Raw genomic sequence first — 22,144 nt, forward strand, 5'->3', positions numbered from 1 at the left:
ATGTGACAAGTTTTTGAACATGATCCCAATATTAGGACAAAAACAAAAAATATTGAAAAATATCTTTTGTGGTGGCTGAAAGGAATCCCTTTAAAAAGCAGTAACATGTAAATGATATTAAAAAAACTAAATTAGATGACAAGTTCATATCTTAGCATTCAAGGCATTAAAAAGCTACATCAAACTATACACTCCTGTAATATAAGTTTTGTATTTATTATATTATAGTTTTATATCATTAATAACAATAAAAAATCATATAAATTTAGGTAACCTCTATCACCAAACAATACAATCACACACAAATATTCGTAGCGTTTCAGGTACAGAGATGATGCCACAACAGTTAGTCAACCCAGTTTTATTGAGGCTTTCTTTTGGCCATTGTTTCTGAAGAGGCATGAAAAAAAAAATAGAAACTTAATTTTCAGCACTAAAAGAAACTATAACAAGATGAAGTTGCCATCACCACAAACAAACTAGTAAGGTGGAGTCTGAATAGTCACCCAGTTGTGATCTCTGATGTGAAACTGTCTTAACAAGTGCTCTCAGCACTATTGTATAGTTAACACCCATAAAATACTTTGAAATTCTTGAATTTGTAGTTAATTTTACATGTTTTACAGAAAATTATGAAAATCAGTATGGTTTCCAAATTTAATAGACATTTTTAAACAGAGAAAACTTTCTCATTTAGTTGAAATAAATACAGATGTGTTCAGGAAAATGTTGCTATATGTTAGCAGTAATTCATGGAGATGCAATCTGACTACTAGGTTTTTAATAAATTCAAAGTTGAGATTGGACAGGTTGTGATAAGTATGCCTTAGCATTTGTTATTATGTTAAAAATACTTTTCATATTTAACATGTGCATTATTATATTTACTTTATTACTTTTTTAAATTAATTTGAATAATAACCATCTGGCTGTAAAATAAGTTAATGATGTGTTAGTTACAGGTGAGAGAGTAATGTAAATTTACTTCACCCCACCCCTAAACGTTTTTTTTTTTACCTCTCTACCATAAATGCTGATATATACATCATTTTGGGCAAAAAAAATCACACTACATATCAATGGATATGATATTAAAAGAAACTGACTTCATAGGTACAGGTGTTGCTGGTTCAATAGATGGATGGTGAGAATCTTCTTGCTGGGTTCGCCCTCTAAACCCAAGTAGTCCACTGAAACATCAAAAATTGGTTGGACATAATAGAACATATCTTAAGTTTAATAATTACAAGTCTCAAAATTACCTTTACATATAAATTACAAACAACAGATTATCATTCCATGTACTGAGGAAAGAAATATTAACTGACTGAACATCATATTCATCTCCTAATTTATCAAATATGAGACTTCTAATAGATGTTCTTATTTTCTTAACTTGTAAGATCTTCATTACTTGTATGCTCTCTTTCAACAATAACAAAGCATATACATGCCAGATAAAGGTAAAATATATACATCTACCAGCTTTGATTTGTATTTTAAATAAGAATGAAATTTCAACAAACCCTGTTAGAAATGTTTTCAACTTGCTTGCAACTGCCATGGCCATTTCAGATAATATAGGTTGAACTGTTCCCTGAAAGGAGAGAATACCTTACCTTGATCTAGAGACATCAAAGTTCTTTAACAGAAGCAAAGAAAAGCTTTAAACTTTTCACAGAACCTATCAATTATTGTGTCCTTAAGATGTAAAATAATTACAAAACTTTTAAAACAATTGCAAAATTCATATGTCATGTTTTTAAAGATCAACTTAACATTCAAACAGAAAAAATTCTTAATAAGATATCAAAATGAATATAAAGCAAGTTAACAAATTATCAACTTTCTCACTAAAGATTACTTGTTGGATGAATGCAGTGCCACCCCTAATTAACATGAGACGTTCTGTTACCTGTTATATTTATATCAAGTGTGTTCCTAAGAAATATGTTAACCATACCTCTGAAGCATAGAAAAAACCAATATATGGTTCTAGACCAACAGTTACTAGAAGAGTTGAGGCTGGAATTATGGATTTAATAGTCCCATGTGGTCCTCGCTGAATTGACTCTCCCACCATCTGGTCAAATGAAGAAGGGGTCACTCCTCCTGAATAAATAACACTTTAAGCAACAATACAGAATACTTCACATAAAATGCAACTAAATATTAATATAAATGTTTATAATTGCATACTAAAAAATCTAAAAACCAATTTCCACACCATGATGCACTTAGAAACAGCTTCTCCAACATGACACACTTAGAACCAGTTTCTCCAACACTGCACACTTAGAAACAGCTTCTCCAACATGACACACTTAGAACCAGTTTCTCCAACATTGCACACTTAGAACCAGTTTCTCCAACACTGCACACTTAGAACCAGCTTCTCCAACACTGCACACTTAGAACCAGTTTCTCTAACATTGCACACTTAGGAACAGTTTCTCCAACATGGTACACTCAGGTACAGTTTCTCCAACATTGCACACTTAGAACCAGTTTCTCCAACACTGCACACTTAGAACCAGTTTCTCCAACACTGCACACTTAGGAACAGTTTCTCCAACATGGTACACTCAGGTACAGTTTCTCCAACATGGTACACTCAGGTACAGTTTCTCCAATTCTATACACTTAGGAACAGTTTCTACAACATGGTACACTCAGGAACAGTTTCTCCAACACTACACACTTAGGAACAGTTTCTCCAACACTACACACTTAGGAACAGTTTCTCCAACACTGCACACTTAGGTACAGTTTCTCCAACACTGCATACCTAGGAAAAGTTTCTACAACATGGTACACTCAGGTACAGTTTCTCCAACATGGTACACTCAGGTACAGTTTCTCCAACATGGTACACTCAGGTACAGTTTCTCCAACACTGCACACTTAGGTACAGTTTCTCCAACATGACACAGTTAGAAACAGTTTTGACACCATAACACACCTAGAAACAGTTCTGACACCATAATACACCTAGAAACAGTTTTGACACAATAACAAACTTAGGAACAGTTTCTCCAACATGGCACAGTTAAAAACAGTTTTTACACAACAATAAGCTTACAAACAGTTTCTTCAACAGTTAGGAACGGTTTTGACACAACAACAAGCTTACGAACAGTTTTAACACCATGACACACTAAGGAATAGTTTATTCAACAGTTAGGAACAGTTTTGACACCATGACACACTGAGGAATAGTTTATTCAACAGTTAGGAACAGTTTTGACACCATGACACACTAAGGAATAGTTTATTCAACAGTTAGGAACAGTTTTGACACCATGACACACTGAGGAATAATTTCTCCACCATATTACACTTGTAAACATTTTTCCAACATGGCATTAATATAATTTATTAAAATATCTTATCATGTCATCAAATAACATGAGTAACATGATGCAGGGGCTTGCTAACCTAAGAATAAACCACAAAATAAGAATTAATTACTAAATTAAAGAGTATATCTTATATAGAGGAAGTATCACATCTTTTAAAAAGTCACACATGAGATCTGAGACAACTCACCAACATGTTCACAATCTGAGAGTTCCTTTTGATCTTGGAAGCCCCATTTCTTATAGGTTAGAGGTGGTGGATCCACTGTTTCCCACTTGCCAGCTGTAGCTACACAAATCAGTAAGAAGTTGAAAATAATTAACTTAAAAACTTTGAAAAGGTTATTTTTCAGTTTAAAATAATGTATTATTACAAAAAAAATGAAAAATCTGTCACCAGACTTTCACTGCTGATTGCTAAATACATAAAAAATCTAGAACTAGAATCTATCATCCAAGTTCTTAGCAATTTTTACCATCACCAATGTTTTTGAGATCACCTGGGGTTTCCCACAACATTTGCATTTCAATATTACAAAAATTATTTTGTATTTGTTATGACTTTTAAAAATGAGATTTTTAGGTCTTTAACATATACAATTTGTGAAACAAACATGCAGATATTATATATATTCTTATCAAAAAATTCTGTGGGTATTGTGATCTTGTATGTTTGATGTGCTCTTTTAGGAGACATATATATGCATATGTAAATTGAAAAATGTTTTAGCGATCAGCCATTAGATACATTTTTACCCTAACTGAAGAGTGTCTTTCTTGTTGTACCCTTAGTCATGATTTAATGTTTTAATACAAAGTTAATTAATAACACATAATGTAATTTGGTGAAAAAATATAGATGAGTTTACATAATTCACTTCGGTCATAGATGAATTTTGTATTTTGATTTCTTTTCTTCTTGTTGCCATGTTGAAAGAACTACTGGCTTGGATTATGTTTCCTTTTGGTATTATATGCTGTTACTAGTTGAGGTTACTTACAATTATGTAATTCATTATTAGTGTTTTCTACCAAGAACTGAAATTCAAAATTAATTGAATGCCATATTATCACTAAATAATCAAGTGACAGAACCCTAGGGTTCAGGTTTAGCCACCTTTAATTTTGAAATACTGATCAGATAGAGGGCAGCCAGCTAATAGCACTCACAGCCAAAAAGCTTTGCCTGGCTCTTTGAACTGAATATTGTAATTGGCTGTTACAGATGAAAATGTGGAGCAAGTTCAGTTACATTACATCACAAACTCTAGACCTTTTGATCCACAGCTTAACTCGCTAACTATGAGGTCATGCCCAACCCACTAACAAGAATATATGTCAAAAGTGTTAGGGACCATAATCTAAACTAAGGAACCAGGTTTACTAAAATTTCCTTTAAGCTACAATGGTTTGAAAGCTAATATTTTCCAACAATGAAAATGCATTTCCAATAGACACTCACCTCCTAGTTCAGTGCTGCCCTCTATATGGGAACTTTTTTCATTCACCACTAGCCTTGTGGATCCCACCTAAACTCATGTGTTTCCACATGATATTGTTACATGTAAATGAGAGCGCAACACACACTTCTAATGCAGCTGACTCCCTCTATACTGATTGTTCAATTATCACTTTGAGATTATTCAAGAAAATAAGATGCACTAGAAGTGAGGAAAATGAGTAGGAAGTGTGAGCAGGAGTATCTATCAGAAAGACATTTTCAGTGTTGGAAAATTATATGACATGTAACCTCCATTACCTCAGCTAGAATCCCACACTGAAGTGGTGAAGGGGCAACTGCAAACATTTATCTAGACAAACCCTCTTCAGAAAGTGCCTGAAGGGAACCTATGAAGTGTGACATCCTATACCATGGAATAGTACAGGGGCACACCCATGGGAGACAGCACCTCATCTGTACCAGGGTACACTTTTTGCCTGGAAAGGAAGGGAAATGTTGCAAGGATGGGCAGAATATACAATCACAGTCCAGAACTTGTATCAGGCTTCCAGAAGTGCTATATATGTATGTGGCTAGGGTGCATCAGACTGTATATGGTGGGTCAAGACTATGTGGCATCAGGATTTTGGCTTCTAGGCCACAATAGTTCCTACCACCTTCACATCAAGCCCAGTGAGGCAGAAGGGAATGTACTATCTGAACTGAACTGAATGAGGACTTATGTTGGCTGGTCCTACACCAATTGGTCACACTCAGAAAGCAGCCTCCAAGGCTAAGAACTGGTAAGTGGCAAGGACTCCCATGGTCCACTAGAAAAAAAAGGAAGTTGAAAGCATGTTGGGGAGCCCAGAGAAGTGCATCACCATGACCACAAAAACCCTATTTTTCAAAGCAGGTCAGCACTAGGTGGTAAACTAGGATTGGAAGATGGGCAGTGAGTGGGTATGGCCTGAATCAGCCCTTGCTTAAGATAATGAGCACCACAAGTATACCTCAAGTGATCTTGTGGAATGACCTATCTCATGGGAGGTGAACATCAGGCCGTGATGACATGACACTGTGCAGATTTTGTATAAATATACCTTGGCAGACAACACTTGCCACTGAGCAGGATCCCATAAGGTTTGAGAGGGTCCTGTAAAGATAAGATAAAAAAGAAAGAGAACTTACCCAGTCAGAAATGGTATGAGGTGTGGAGAATAGCAACTGGAGGTAATCTATAGCATGATGAAGAAGAAACACCCATATGATGTAGACAGTGTTTGACAAAGGTGAGAGAGATTATCTACATGCCAGCCTGAACAATCTCCTCTAAAGCATGGTGGAAGTGAGCAGTCAAAGAATGAATAAGGTGATGAACTTGATAGAAGGACACCTGGAAGCACCAACATGCATCCCCATCCAATGAAGAATATGCTAAACAGGTGAGCTGATACAGTCAATCCAGTAAGGGTAATAGGAGAAAGATCACATGTGGAAAAAGGTTTTTCAAGGAATGAAGAAATAAGATCGGGAACCATGAAAGGGAGAATTGCTGGTCAAATAAAAAAACATAGAGTTGATGAACAGGATTGATATGAGAATAAAGATAAGATATAGAAAAAGAGACATAAGTGTGAACAAACTGTCACCTCCACATGTCGCAGATGTTTTAGGGAGGAAAGTGCAATCAGGATAGAGAAGGATATAGGAGCAATGAAAGAGAATGCTCGAAGAATTAATGGCATACTTGTCAGAACATCAATGATCAGAAACAAAAAGGAGGAGGAAATAGGTTTCAAAGGATAGATGGTATATGGAACAGGAAGCCAAAGGTTCAAAAGAAGGAAGAATAAGGGCATGGATAACAACATTAAGGTTCCAGTCAGGAAGGCTAGAAGGACAGGGAGAATGAAGGAGGCAAAAGGAATGGAAGAACACAGTAAGGACCGGCAAGGAAAAAAAAAACCTGTCAGTAATTGGAAAACCAGTAGGTAGTAGAGAGAGTTGCTTGGTAACCAGAAATAGTTAAGACCAATAATCCCTAGTCAAAGAGCCATGTGGAGAATTCAGAGAGATGGGAAACAGAAATTCAAGAAAGGAAGAAATAATGATGCAATGACAAACTGCAAAAAATACAAGGAGAGGGCACAAGTGAATGAAATGGGAAATAAGAAAGGCTAATTGCAAAGAGAGTCTTCAATGTCTTGCAAGGGACTGGACAAATCCTACACATGAAGCTGGAAGGATGACATGGCCAGATGGAAGAGAGAAGTGGAAGGCTAAAGAAAAAAATATCAAAGGAGGAAGAGGAGAGGAAGTGTTCAGAAGACACAACAGAGGAAACCACATTTGAGCCAGCCAAGAGGGCACCATAAAAAGGACTCAACAATGAGTGTCCCAAATGAAAACGGAGGAAGAGATGAATAAAGGGCAAGCATAAAGGAAGAGGGTTCGACCAGTCCTGTCTGAATGCATCCACTGCTAGAGCCAATGGATGTGGAACAAGAGACAAGAAAAGGAAAAGCTTGGCCTTGTTGTAAGTGGTAAAGGCATTAATAAGAGGGGTGTCCAGAAGAGAGCAAAGCCACTGAAAAACATGAAGACTGCAGAGCACTTCATGGGAAATATCTTGTCAGTCCTTGAGAGATGAGCTGCAACAAGATTTAGGGCACCAGGATCATGACAAGCCACAAGTGGGACTTACAGAAAATGGTCCAGAAGAAGAGATCAAGGGTTTGGAAAGAGAGAGAATAAGTGCCTCCCCCCCCCACCCCGGCAATTGATGTAGGTTACCACAGTTGACTTGTTTGTATGGATCATTACCAAAGGGTCTCAAGAGTTTCAAGAGATTAATATGAAAGATCAATTCCTCTGGGGTATTGACACAAATCTCTAAGGAGTTGAGACATGTGCCCCATCTAGTCAGGGAAGCATCTGTAAGAAATGAAGATTCCAACAAGAGGGACAAAGAGAAACACTCTTTGTAGCATTGATTCTATTGAGTCACTAGGTGAAATTTGTCTGTAGGAAAGAAAGAAGATGGATTAGGAAGGACAATGGATCCCAAGAAAGGTTACATTGATCATGCAGAGTCCATTGCAAAAGACACATGAGCATTTCCTAAGGAAATAAAGGGCTCTATGGAAGCCCAAGTCTCCAAAAGAGAGAGAACCTCCCCACACAGGAAAAGAAGAATAGATAGAGCTGTGGAAAGCAAACTCTCCATGACCTCAAATGAAAGGAAAAGGCTTAGCCCTGCTTTGATGGGAATTGAAGAACACACACAAGTGAACCAGATATTGAGTGGGTGTAAGATGAGACTTTTCCAACTCGACTAACCAACCAAAATAAACAACCTTCTGAAGGAGGAGAAGAGTATAGTTTTACGAGTCCTGTCGAGATAGAGTTAAAAAAAGCCAGTCATCTGTGAATGTGATGGGCAAAAGCACACACTACTCAGCAAAATATGTATGGGACTGAAGCAAGGACAAAAAGGAGAGTTCGTAACTGAGAAACCTGACCTCCACGAGCCAACCAAGGGTAAAGTCTGGATGCAGAGGTGATGGGAATGTGAAATTAAGCATCAAAGATGTCCCTTTGGTCATTTAAAGCCCCAGAGCAAAAAACCTCCGGAGGGTGAGAAAACAATTGAAACATGAAAAATCTATGGCCAAATGCAAATCCTCAGTTTTATTGGGAACAACAAACAGATGGGAATAAAATCCTGGAAAAGGATGAGAAACCCATTCAATAGCATCCTTGGCCAACAGATCTGATATTGCCTTCTGGGAATGCTGGCGAGATACAGCATACCATGGAGAAGGGAAAGGAACTGGAACAGGAGATAAGAGAGGAAGAGAATTAAAATGAAAGGTAAGGCCTTATGATAGAACTTGCAGCAATGGTCAGCTGCAAATGAAAGCCAAAGATCTACAAACTGAGTTCAATGAGCCACTACTGTCCCCAAGCCTAGAGGATAGTCACCACCGAGACTGTTGGTGCTGAAGTCTACAAACAGTGGTAGCACAGAGGGAGGAGGAGCAGGAGGGAGGGGGAAAAAGAAAGAAGAGGATGCAAAGGACTGGATAAATTGATGGGAAACAAGTAATGACAAGGAGGAAGGGAGCCAGACAAAGTTCCCTGAGATGGAATGGAGGCAAATGCACCTGAGCAAGAAGGGCATCTCTCCCTAACAAATCCCAGCAACATATTAACCAAGAAAGAAGGTACAAGGTTGAGGAAGAAGTACATACCAATGTAAGGAACATAATGGAACAAGCATTCACCAAAACCCTTCAGTGAAACAGCGAATTGCCTCAAAAAGAAGGTACATGGAGGAAAGATAATGCAAAAGTGTATTGAAGGTAAGAGGAAGACATGAAAATTGGGCCTGAGAAAGTCAAGCAGAAGACAGATGATTTGAACCATAAGCCTGAAGAAGAGACTCCAGAGTTTGGGAATCCAAGAAAGGGCCACCAGCCCAATGATAAGCCAAGGCATATGTGTCAACCAGGCAAGGAGGTTGAGGCATGCTGGCATCAGAGTGAAGTTGAGATAAAAACTGTTCTGCATGGACCTGAATATCTGGAGAAGAAAGAAAAACATAACAGTCAGAAGAAGAGAAGCTAAAGAATCATATGAAACAGAAGAGAGAGATAGAAGATAACATGTCTGAGAAACCATGTCCATTAAAGAAGAGGAAGGCATAGAGAGCTCCAAGACAACACTGGTAGAAGTGTTGGCAGTTGGAAAAGACTGCCAAAATCCTCATTGTCATGAACTTGATTCATAAGAGGAAGTATATTTTTATTAAGCTCAGAAGAAAGAATGTCCAGGCCACATGAGAGACACTATCTCCCATCACACAGTAATCATCACTTCCTTGACAGACAAAGAGGAATCCTATGACAAGGTAGTTGTTTGTCCAGCATGAACAACTTCTTGTTGTCTCACATCAGTCAAAGTAGAAGTTACCATAACTTGTGAATTCATAATGTGGAAAAGGCCACAAAATCTGCAGTCGCAGAAATTTTTGGAAAAATAAATTTCAAATTAAACTTTCTTCAACAATGTAGATACTCCTGTGACAAAAAAGCTTGTGAGCCAAAAAAAAAAAAGACGTATTCATGTCTGAATACATGAGTGCCAAATCTTGAAGTGATGACTGAACAATCAGTACAGAGAGTCAGCTTCACTCGGAGAAGCCAAAAACAGACTAGGCTCTTAATTTACTTAGAGATTTTTTTTTTTACTTTACAAAGAAAATCTCAAATGCAATATCAAAACCATCTTTTTTATTTACCTCTTGCAAGCTGATTTCGACAAGCTCTTAAAGTCTGGAACAAGCTAAAGCCTTCTACGCTGACTACAGCAGATGAATAGACTATAACCAAGTCATCTAGCTGTGAAAAAAATATCAAACTCTTTAAGCTCCTTTAACTTATCCACAGGAGAATATGTCATTTAACTAGCAAAATGAAAATACTGTTTCACATTTTGTACTTTGAAAAGAACAAACAACTGTTATCGAACACAATAATATAATAGCAATGATTCAGGAATAAAATTAACATCATAGCAAAAATATTAAAAGAACATAACAGTTATCATACACTTCTAAGTTTACCATATAAATAGAGAAAAATTATTGTTTTATTACCACTATAGTAACTACACATGTAAGCAACATTTTACTGGTTTTAAAGTTATCTACTAGTTCTCTCAAAGATATCCCTACTAGTCAATTCATATTATAACACACATACAAGCATCAGCATCTAACCTGTTCTGTAAATTCTCTGTAACGAGATGGGCTATAGGTCTGGAATTTTAATTGTCTTACAGGTTCTTCATGTAATAACTGTGATAGCAGAAGTTCAGCTTTCTGGTAAAAAAATTAAGACAACATATATGTGTATATATATATAAATGAGTATGTGTGTGTGCATTACTGTTAGAAGTTAACCTTATAAAATTATCTTAAGCAAATACATTACTAACTAATATAAATAGTTTGTCACATTGTTCAATAAAATTTATTTTTCTACAACACTAATACTGAAAATTTAAATGCATTAAATTTGTAACTAAACTGTTTCCACTTTTAAACAGATTTTCAAACCAGACATAATATTTTCTTCAATATTCCTAAACTTTTAAGAGTACACTCAAAGTACACTGATAACTAACGTTTTAAGTTTCAACTGTTAGAGCTACATGTATCACAATCAAACATGTGTACCAGATTTTTTCAGACACAGTTATGAAGCTTTTAATAAACTTGACACTTCTTGATCCTTTCCACATCAGACATCTTTGTACGATAGCTCTTACACAACAGACATAAATAAATATTAATGTGTGAACACTGATATCAACTCCAAAAGATTCTGATGAGAAATCACTTCATTACTTTGAAGCACAGTCCACTGCAACAATGTCTTTGTTCTTAATGGTAGACAAAGAAAGAACAACAATAAAAATCCTACAAATCAAGAACTAAAACTGGCTGCTTCATGACTTCATTGATATGACACTAATATTTGTTTTTTAATTAAGTTACAAAACATTTGAAAGCAAGTGATGACATAACAGTGATAGTGCATGATAATGTGAAACAGGCCATAGTAGGAGTTAAAAAAGTATTAAAATTACTCTTTTCAGTTAAAACTTTTGGATTATGGTTTACTACATATAGGTGTCTAAACCTACCTCTGTATACATTCTCAAATAACCTGAACTAAATCCTATGATGATACAGGTCCAGTCTGGTTCTCCCTGGGCACTTCTACATGTAAAAATTGGGAGTTAGGATCTGATAAACACTGTAGTATTAACAAGGTGCCAACTGTCAGTTAATATTTGGTAAATACTGCAATAAAACCAATATCAAAAGGTACCAACCTCACTGAAATAACATTGAATATTTCATAAAAATTTAAAACTAACATTTTCTTAGGCAAGACACAAAACAGAACTAATGATTAACTTTACAAGCAGGCTGTGTACAATAGCAAATAATAAACATTACATAACAACTACATCATAAAGAATTTTTTGAAATATTGAAAGACAAGGTTTAGAAGTAAAATCAAAAATGATATGAATACAAATAAACAAAAAGAAATATTACCTGAATATCAAACTAAGTATACTAATCTCAATCAAACATTGAAAGGAAAGACAAATTGGATAAACATAAACCTATGTCAAGGAAAATTTTTGTTCCTGAAATTTCCTTATTAACTGTCCCTGAAATAAAAATATTCAAATCATTTGACTTACTTTAAATTTTATCTTCAGTATTAAAAGGGTAAAATTTAAAGTACTTGTAAATATAAATAATTATTGCACTCAAATGATCAATGTTTTTTAAGTACACATTTTAAAAAAACTTTATACTAAGACCATCATCAGTCTCAAAACAGACACACTATGATTCAAAATGCAATTACATCATCCTCAAAGTGTAAATTCAAAAACAGTGCAAACAATATGTATATATATACAAAAGCCATTAGTTATGTGACTACTTAATTTACATACTGAACTTAATATGACTTTTGTGTGTGTTTCCATACATATATATATATATATATATAGTTTGCACTGTTTTTTGATTTTACACTCATGATTGCACAGCAAAACAGGTAGTGTGTCTGTTTGGAGACCATAGCAATCTCAGAATAGTTTTTAAAATCACCGATTGTTTAAAAGTTTTCATTATTTCTATTTTATCTATATTTAAAATTCTAGCACAAAACCTTAATCATGCTTATTACACCAGATAATTTAGTAATGTTGTGGGTTTATTTGGCAAAAATCCTTAAGTTCTTTAGGAAAGAATCTTAATGTTCCCAAGATTTAAATGGCTGTGAATTTTGTGAAAAAAAAAGAAAAATTTGTTATTTTTATCCTTCATTATAGACAAACTCTTTTAACCAGTAGAATTGTGGAGCTAATATATATTAAAAAGCATTACAAGTGTCATACTTTTTAAATTGATAAAGAAACTTATGGTACACAAATGAGAAAAAATTTTGTATCCTTAAGAACATATATTTTTCTACTATAAAAATTATAGAAAAACAGCATCTTTGACAAAGTTTTTAAGATTGCATATTATTTTATTCATACAACTGTTTTATTCCTGATTCACTCTCAAATAAAATAATACTAATATTTAGTATAATAGAAATTTTATTTTAATACTATTTATCAATATTATACAACAAGGGGTTTAATCTTACTTAATTTTAGCACCATCCATTCAACAAGCTGTAACATACAAGTTATTCTGAAATTCCTCTTAAGTGGTTTTTAAGTCAAATTTTATTAGTAACAGATGAGTGCCATTCAGTAATGCATACATTTTTAATATTAATAAATTAAAAACAAACAAACAAGATTTATTTCAGGGCAAAAAAAAAACTAGTTGTACATAACTTGGCTTAGCTTATTAGTAAACCTTTATCATTTAGCTAGGCCTACATTTGAATATTACTATAAATTGTTTTGAAATAGAAACTACAAACCTTTTCTGTGATGCCAGAGGTAGACACAAGATTGCAGTAATTTCTTCCCTGTACCAAAATAGGTTTTATTATATTTTAGTTACAAAGTACTCAGCATTCATAGTTCACAAAATATGATTATCTAGAAATTACATAAAAATATGTCTACTGCAAAAGTAATAAAATACACTTCAGATGAAAGTTGTTATATACATATATTTAGAGTGATATATGCATAATTTTTTGTGAAGAGCTTTAATTCAAATGTGATGGATTAGAACCAGAATATTCAACACATTGGGAATAAAGCCATTAAATATAACTCCAATAAAACACTTTGAAACAAGTCACAGCTATCATATACATACACCTGGGCTTTACTTATAACATTTTCAATCAATTTTATTTATAGACACTATTAAAATTATTCAATATCCATGTATTTAGTTGTTTAAAACTAGCCAAGAAAAAGTTAAAATACACTACTTTTTAGTTGTTAAGTGCTTTGTATTTGACTGTGCTCTATGATTACTCATTTTTCTAATGTTTAAATTCATATATTTATTGCCTTTTTTTTTCTTCTTCTCTCACAAAAGGCCATTATTGGACAGTGAGTTGATATTTTTAATATTTTTACTGAACAAAGGCTACAACAACGAAAAATAATACTTAGCTTGGCTAAGTTGAATAAATCAATCTATTTATTGTTAAACAAACTAAAGGTGTCACAATAATGTTTCCTTCAACGTTGTCTATGTTAAATGTTGCATAATTGAAACAATTAGAATTTCAATACAGGCATAAGTTAGTCAAAGCTTACTATTACATTTTTACTTATGGGTCATTCCATGTCAAATCACCAAGCAAAAAATCATTTTGACACCCAACATCAGAATTGGCCAATTTTTTAAACTGATGTAGGCTTTGGTTATAGAGTCATAAGCCAAACCATTAACTACATCAAGAAGGAGATACATGGTAAGGTTAAGACAGTGCACTATTTTAGTGATGGTTGTGTGGGGCAATATAAAAACTGCAAAAATTTCATTAATTTATGCCTTCATCAGAGTGATTTTTGGAATAGATTGTATTTGGAACTTTTTGGCCACATCACATGGTAAATTACCTTGTGGTGGTCTTGGAGGAACAATTAAATGCTTAACTGCAAGGGCCAGTCTTCAAAGACCTTTATCAAACCAAATCTTGTCAGCAAGAGAAGTGTGAGCTTTGCAGAAATTAAATTAAAGGGGTAATAAATAACATTCTTTATTTCACAAGATGAGATGACTGAGGTGCAGGAATATCTGAAAGAAAGATTTGAGCAAAGTAACGCATTGCCTGGAACTTGAAGTTTCCACCAATTTATACCATTATCAAATAGCATCATTGGTGCAAAGTGTCTCTTCTGATGAGGAGTTTACACTTATATTTGACCTGATTTTAGGAAAAAGCATTGACCAAATTCCTTCTAAAGAGATAAAACAATCAACTTTGTTCTTTGCAATTATGATGAGAAGTACTGGGTTGGACTTGTTGATGAAGTTGATATTGAAAATAGGGATATTCTTGTAAAATTCATGCATCTGAATTATCCAGCCAGATCCTATTTGTAGCCAAGGATAAAGGATACTTGTATTGTACAGGAAACACATATTCTTTGCACAATAAATGCACCTGTCACAGCAACTGGTCATCAATACCAGTTGCATAAGATTGATATAAAAAAGATTGATGAGTTTCTGAAAAAACATGAGATTACTGACCAAATTTAAAGATGCTCAGACACTTAAGTCCAATAACTTGTTGGTTAGACCATTAAAACTGACTTTAGAACTTCATCAATCTCCTGTACCTTATGTAGATAATATTCAGTTTTATTATAGAACTAACCTCAATATAGTTTTAAGCACTCTTTAAATTGAACAGCAATTATCAATATATCATGCGAAATAGAATTTAGGCATATCTGCTTTATAATTTAGTCAATTTTCAGAGGACTATTACTTTAGAACAAGGAAAAAAAAATCTCACATTCTTAATATAATAAACTAAATGGTTTGAAGAGTATTTGCTCCAAAGTTGGTGTTGATAAGTTTGTCAAACTATGGAATGCAATAATTTCAAAAAGAGGGCATGAACCCTTTCTTAACTCTTAAAATTCTATAGTAGGGGGGGTTAAAAGGGTAACTGTGGGGATTGTTTTAAGATAAGTAAAATCTGTTTCCATATTTGGATTCCTTATACTTGAATTAGGGGAGGGAAAATCTTGGTCCAATTTCAATAAAATTGGGTAAAATTATGAAAATAATTACAATGGCATAGGGTATTTGTGAAAATCCAAAATGGCTATGATGAGCAATTTTTGACCAAATTTCTATTTCTGGAAGGAAAAATAATTTTGCAAAACAAAATTGCAGGTATACTTACCCATACATAGGTACAATCAGTTAAAAAATTGGCCAATTCTGAAAAGTTGGGAGTCCTGCCCTCAATGATTTGACATGGAATGACCCATATGACAATAACAGATAATTTAAATGATCAAACCAAAGACACAAATCAGAAATTAATTAATTACCCATCTGCATGAGCTAACATCTCCCCCTCAGACAAATAGAATTTCATTTTGAGTTCACTTTCTTCATTGAAATCCCATTTTCCTGGTAAAAACAAACATAATTACTAAATGTTCAAAGCTTTTAAAACATTTATGTCTATATTTTTTATGAAAATAACATTTTCATACCTCTATTTTATTTACATTTTTATGACAGTTATGGAACTAAAACATTAACATTTTCCTCACCTGAAAATGTATTTCTGATAGATACTCACCTCTTTACAAACACAAAAAAGTTATCTTCTTTAGCTCTACCATGCATTATGCCATAGAGATTTGCAGTTCACCAGCCTTGTGCAAACTACTGTCGAACTACATGAATTTCTGTTACTGCATGATTATATTATCATTCATCAGAATATTCCACCAACAGTGGTGCAACACACTTCTATGCAGAATGATTCCCCTATATTTTGCACTTGTGAGTCTTCCTTTTTCAACAAGGTAGTGAAGAAAAGTGCACTGGAAAGTGTGGAAGATGGTTGGGAATGTGTATGATGGTGAATATCTATCTGAAATACATTTTCAGGAAAGGAAAATGTTAACTTCTAAAAAGAGCACTGTATGGAAACAGGCCTCTTGCTTGCTGTGGGAGTAGGGTATGTGAGTGACACATCACTGGTGTATACGGTGTGTTCACCTCAACTCTACCATCAGTCTCTACAGGCCTCTTGCCAGCTGTGAGTGGAGGGCACTGCATTATGTGAAAAAATATAGATACATATAGACCCCCAAATTGACTGTTAGTCTATATAAGCCCCATATCAGCTGCAGGAGTAGGGTATGTTGTTATTTTTCAGTATGATGTGGAACGTACCAGTAAATGAACGTTCACCTCAACTCTACTGCTCAGACTTTGGCTGCAGGAGGAGGATTTGTAAGATAAAGATATATAAAGGATTGGTATAGTGAGTAGTGAGGGGCTTGGAACTGGTAAGTGGCAATGGTATCCCATACTTCACTCAATTGGGGGGGGGGGGAGAATTTGTTTATGAAAGAACTAGAGAATGTACCCGGATCTTCTTCAGTCCAGAAAGATCTTTTACTAGAAACAGTGAGTTGCAATTGGTGATCGCAAAACCCTATTTTTTGAAAGTTGGCAAGACTAACCAGAGAAGTGGACAGAAACACTGTTTTGGTGCTGGCTTTGTCCATTATAGTCCATGGAGTGGGTATTGTCTGAATCAGACATAACATATAATATATATATATATATATATATAAGTATATAGATATTACAAGGAAACCTCAAGTGGTCTTTTGGAATGCCTCATCTCAAAGTGAGCACCTGTAGAAGCAAAGCAGATGGTATGAATACTTCCCATAATCCTGGCTCAATGCAAATTTTCAATAAATATTCACTAAACATAAAAGGTCCTGGAACAGGAGCCACTAGGTTGGTTAGAGCAAGGAAAGGTTGTGGAAAGGATTTAATGGAACATGACCAAGTAAACCACCCGTAGGAGCAGGAATGGAAACATGCCCAACAATGAGAAAAAAGGTCAGGCACATTGATGGAGAGTAGACACTAGTCCAATGTAAAAACATCAGAACATCTGCCCCCATAAAAAGGGTGAGATCTGGTAAGGAGTGCAGGAAATAGGACAGATATAGTCCAGTCACCATGACAATTCCTAGAGGGGAGGCTCACAAAAAGAGGACTAAGGACCCCAAGAAAGAAAACACTGGGTCAATAAGGTCTACTATAGGAGATACATGAGGACATGCCCCAAGTAAAGGAGATGTCCTAGAAAAGCCAGAGTCCTCAAAAAGGAAAGAATCTCTCTTGCAAGAAGTGTAAAACCTGGTGACCAGATGAGTCATATGTCACAAGTGAAGAAGATAGGCTGAAGCTGGTTGAGAAGAAAGAAGAAAATGTCCAAAAGTACCCAACACTGATTGGTTTGAGAAAGGGCAGGATCAGTGTAAGGATGTGAGTATTTGTTTCAGAAGTGATTGATTTGTCCATGTTAAAATAACCAACTTTAAATACAATTTTCTCAGAAACCATTAAATATAGAAACTATGGTTTTTAAGCTTTTTAAACATCTTTTTACATTTTTTGTGCCATGAAAAATATGTTCTATATCAAATTCTTGCCCACTGAAAATTATATTAATCTAACTTTAAAAATATCCTTTTTCAGATAAGGAAGAGTTCTCAGATTTATTCTGAAATTAATTTTTTCCTTCAAAATAACAGTGAATTTTATTTTTTTTTTCAGAAAATGTTAGAACACTGTTTCAAGTATGTGTATTAATCTTAAAGTGGATCATTCTTATATACTAAAAATTTTATCCTACATAACTTTTGTTCCTATTTCGTGCCCTTTACAAGAGATCAAATGAAACAGAGTATAATGTTTTTAATAACTGAAAGTCTGAAACAAATATTCTTAGTCGAATAAATTATCCCACACTCAAATTACGTTTTAGTATTATAGTAAAATTAAAATTAATTACCTTTACCCAAAGATTAAAAGCTACAGTTTCCTATATGAAAATGTATTTCCAATAGGTACTTCCATCTTCTCACAAGATAAACTTTTCTTGTTTTGTGCTGCCCTCTGTATGTGAACTTTCCCAGAAATGCATGCCACAAGCCTTCATCATTCCTCTGTTCAAATCCAAAGTTCCAACATGTCTCTCATGTAAATCATTATGCGTCACCTCTCTACCAATAGGAGAACACTATTATCACGTGACGAATGTGACTCCCTCTATGCGCCACTACCAAACTATCACTTCATAGTTTGACAGAAGGTGCAAGCACCAGAAGATTGTGGGGAGGATGGATGAGAAGTGTGAGTAGAAGGAAGTACCTATCGGAAATACATTTTCATTTGGGAAAATTATACCTTCCGATAAGGTACCCTCCATCAACTCGCAAGATTAGCTTGAATCCCACACTGAAATTAAGGAAGGACTGGTGCGAGGACACCTGCAAAATGAGTGGAATAGATCAGATTATCTGAGGAGAGGGCACCGCACAACATCTGAGCCACGTAACTCTTCACCAGGAACATGAAGGAAGCACATCTGCATGGGAGAGGATAGTTTAGCAATGTGATCTTAAACAAAAATTAGAATCATTCAATCCCATGATGGAAAGTGGGCAAGTGTGAATGTGTTCTGTGGTGTAGAGTGGTTAGGGCACGACAGACCATACTAGGTAGGTCAACTACATCCAAAACCTCACTCACTGAGTACCGACATCCTCGTGAGGGTAGAATGAAAATCATACCATCTTCACCTCAAGTCCCAGAGTCAGGAGGGAACCTAACACTTGACCCCAGGAACTCACAGGGTAGCCTAATGCCAGGGATCTGAGAATGTGTCATTCAGAATCCAAGGGAAGTCTATTGCGTGCATTCAACCCTCGCAACCGTGAAACCAGCCCGAAACAACCTTGTCACCATACAAGGGAAAACCCAGGAAAGAAGCATAAAAAGGCCACGTAGACCTTCTGCAACCCACAGAAGACAAGTCATAGGGGAAGATGGACAACCAGAAGTCTGTGTGAGGACTTATGTGATTGGTTCACTTGATCTACAAAATTACACTCACTAGGTACCAACATCCACGCAAGGGTAGAAGGAGGGCACCAAATCAGAGGGGTGAACTGCATTTGGGCATCTCAACTATGGGAAGTAGTTACTCATCTGAAGGATCTTGTAACTCCCTCCAAACTAGCAGAACACCACTGCCCTAATCTGAACTGAATGGTTATAGCCATCTGTGTGGAACCCATCCAGCAGGTTGCCTCCATGGTCAACCACCCCAGCAGCTTGTAAGTGGTAAGGACTCCTGTACTCCACTGGAAGAAAGGGGAAAAAAGTGTGTTGGAGAGTCCAGAGGGACTGCAACATCCGAGACAGTGCAATGGGTGATCACAAAACCTTATTTTTAAAAGTAGACCACACCAATTTATTCAATCTAGGCATTGCAAAGATGGGCAGCAATCCCCCTTCTGCTTTACCCATGCCATCCATGGGTGGTATGGTCTGGGATGGGCATATTATGATGCAATTATCACGAGGAATTTACACACTAGTGATCTTGTGAAACTCCCCATCTCAAGGGTGAGCATACATAGCCATGGAAAATGTATAAAAATCAACAGAGTGGATTTGATAGCAAGATGTCTGCAAATGGTTATAGCCATCTAAATGGAACCCATTCCGAGTACAGACAGAATACCTGGTCAGGCACCACTCGCCACAGAGTGGAATCCAAAGTGAAGCTGAAGCAGGGGTCCCTGAAAGAAAAGAAAGCATTTGCAAGGACTTACCTCGTGTCACAGCTGCATCAAAATCTGTAGAATAGCCATAGGCAGCAGGCAAAACCCTGAGAAAGCAGAAACAGTGATGTGATGTAGGTAGTGAGAGATGGGCATGTGCTGAGTCATCCACATGGCCGATGAAGACGAGAGGCAAGGAAGAAGGTAAGGTGAATTGATTTGATGTAGGAAATGTGAAAGAGATCATGCTAGGAAGGAGACAAGGAGGAATAGGCCAACTGGATCAAATGTTGAACCCATTTGGTCAGGATAACTGGGAAAAGATCATGGGAAGAAGAAGGTCGCTAATGAATAAAAGGCAGGAACAAGGACCCCCAGAAGGAAGCCATGCAAGCAATATAACAATGGAGAGCACAGACAGGACAAAGGAGTCTATCTGGATCAGGATGAGGGTAAAGATGAGATATAGAAGACAGGTAGATAGGGGAAAAGGAGGACTGACATTCTCGAGCCGCATAGGTCTTAGAAAGGAATGTACAATCCAGATAAAGGATTGGTACAAAGTCCTGGTAATGTCGAGGGCCAAAATATCCAACCTATGATGCCCGCAGGCCAGAAGGAAGAAGAAAATACACCTTCAAAGAGAGGTGAAACAGGTAACACGTAGACAGTGGTTTGAACAGAGGTAAAATGAGGGCATGAAGGACTATGTTAATGTCCCAGTCTTGGAGCGACAGACGCCTTGGTGGTTGATGGAGCCAGAAGGAACGGATCAAGATGGAAAGGACAGGGGAAACAAAGCCCCTGTAGAAACAGGAAAAACAGAAGATATGGGATAACGGCACCAGAAACCCGAAATTGCAGAGACCGAAGAACCCCTCTCAAAGAGCCACATGAGAAACTCAGAAATATAGGCAACCTTTAAGTGAGAAGCCCGGAAACCCCAAGTCAATGCCCAGAAGTGATAAATTTTCCACTTGCATTGATAGACGGCTAAAGAAAAAGGGCAAATGGAATGGGCCAAATGTGAAGCTACTCTGCAAGAGAAACTGGAACTCCTTGCCAAAGACCTGACAAAAGCCAGGCATGAAGACAGAGGATGGACAGTGCGGGATGGAGTGCTGGTGACTGGGGTTGACAGAGCAGGTCAGGAAGGAAGGGAAGAAAAAGGGGAGGGACCACCTGTAATTGGAGCAACCAAGGGAACCAAAGTTGAGTGGGCCAGTAAGGACCAATCAAAAGGACCTTGCACAGAGTGGCATGGATGAGAGAGACCATCTGTTGAAGTAAACAGATGGTATAGTAAACATAAGAGAACAGATGAGACCAATCCTGGCTGAAGTGACAGTAAAGGCTGAGGGATCAGGAACATAGGACCAAAACAAAGGTAATTTGTGATTGAGAGCAGTGGCAAAAGCATCGATATGGGGCATACCCAGATGCAGACAGAGCCACCAAAAAATGGCAGGATGCAAGAACCACTCCGTGGAATAAATGCCATCTGGTCAGGAAAGACAATCATCTATGAGATTGACAGCACTCGGTACATGATATATCATCAAACAAATTCGATGTATGGGGGCTCAATAGAGAAGATCCATAGTGCAAAAACATAGGAATCTGGACCTGGTGCCACCTTGGTGATTGATATAATCCACCACAGTAGAATTGTTGGAATGGATCATAACCAGCCAGTGGCTGACAAGAGAAAGAAAATTATCCAAAACCTGACTAACAACCAGGAGTTTGAGAACACTGATGTGAAGAGAACTCTCCTCCACAGACCAACTCAAAACCTCCTGATTATCCACCCAGGCACCCCAGCCCTGAAGGGATGCATCCGTGAACAGATGTAAATGTGTATGTGAAAGAGGAAGTGGGACTCCCATCGACATGTGGGCCCTGTTCAACCACCAATGGAGATCATCTACAATGGACATAAAAGTATCCAAGGGATCACAGGCGAAGT

At 36.4% G+C, this 22,144-nt stretch overlaps 1 protein-coding gene across 2 annotated transcripts in view; it reads right to left on the reverse strand.

The window, feature by feature from the left end:
• The window catches only part of LOC106461645 (rab3 GTPase-activating protein non-catalytic subunit-like), an 80,451-nt gene that overhangs the window by 53,260 nt on the left and 5,047 nt on the right, over positions 1-22,144 (reverse strand). Inside the window, exons 3-11 of one of the 2 annotated variants that reach the window (XM_022388648.1) lie at positions 15,895-15,976; positions 13,338-13,385; positions 11,515-11,590; positions 10,586-10,687; positions 10,106-10,205; positions 3,550-3,648; positions 1,964-2,109; positions 1,527-1,597; positions 1,107-1,190 (exon numbers count right to left, since the gene is read on the reverse strand). In XM_022388648.1, coding sequence (XP_022244356.1) covers positions 1,107-1,190; positions 1,527-1,597; positions 1,964-2,109; positions 3,550-3,648; positions 10,106-10,205; positions 10,586-10,687; positions 11,515-11,590; positions 13,338-13,385; positions 15,895-15,976 — 808 coding nt within the window. Of the gene's footprint in view, positions 1-1,106; positions 1,191-1,526; positions 1,598-1,963; positions 2,113-3,549; positions 3,649-10,105; positions 10,206-10,585; positions 10,688-11,514; positions 11,591-13,337; positions 13,386-15,894; positions 15,977-22,144 lie in introns of both variants that reach the window. The other variant, XM_013921485.2, reaches the window with a different exon arrangement.

The sequence above is a fragment of the Limulus polyphemus genome, unplaced genomic scaffold (assembly GCF_000517525.1).
Source record: "Limulus polyphemus unplaced genomic scaffold, Limulus_polyphemus-2.1.2 Scaffold1003, whole genome shotgun sequence".
Taxonomy (NCBI): domain Eukaryota; kingdom Metazoa; phylum Arthropoda; class Merostomata; order Xiphosura; family Limulidae; genus Limulus; species Limulus polyphemus.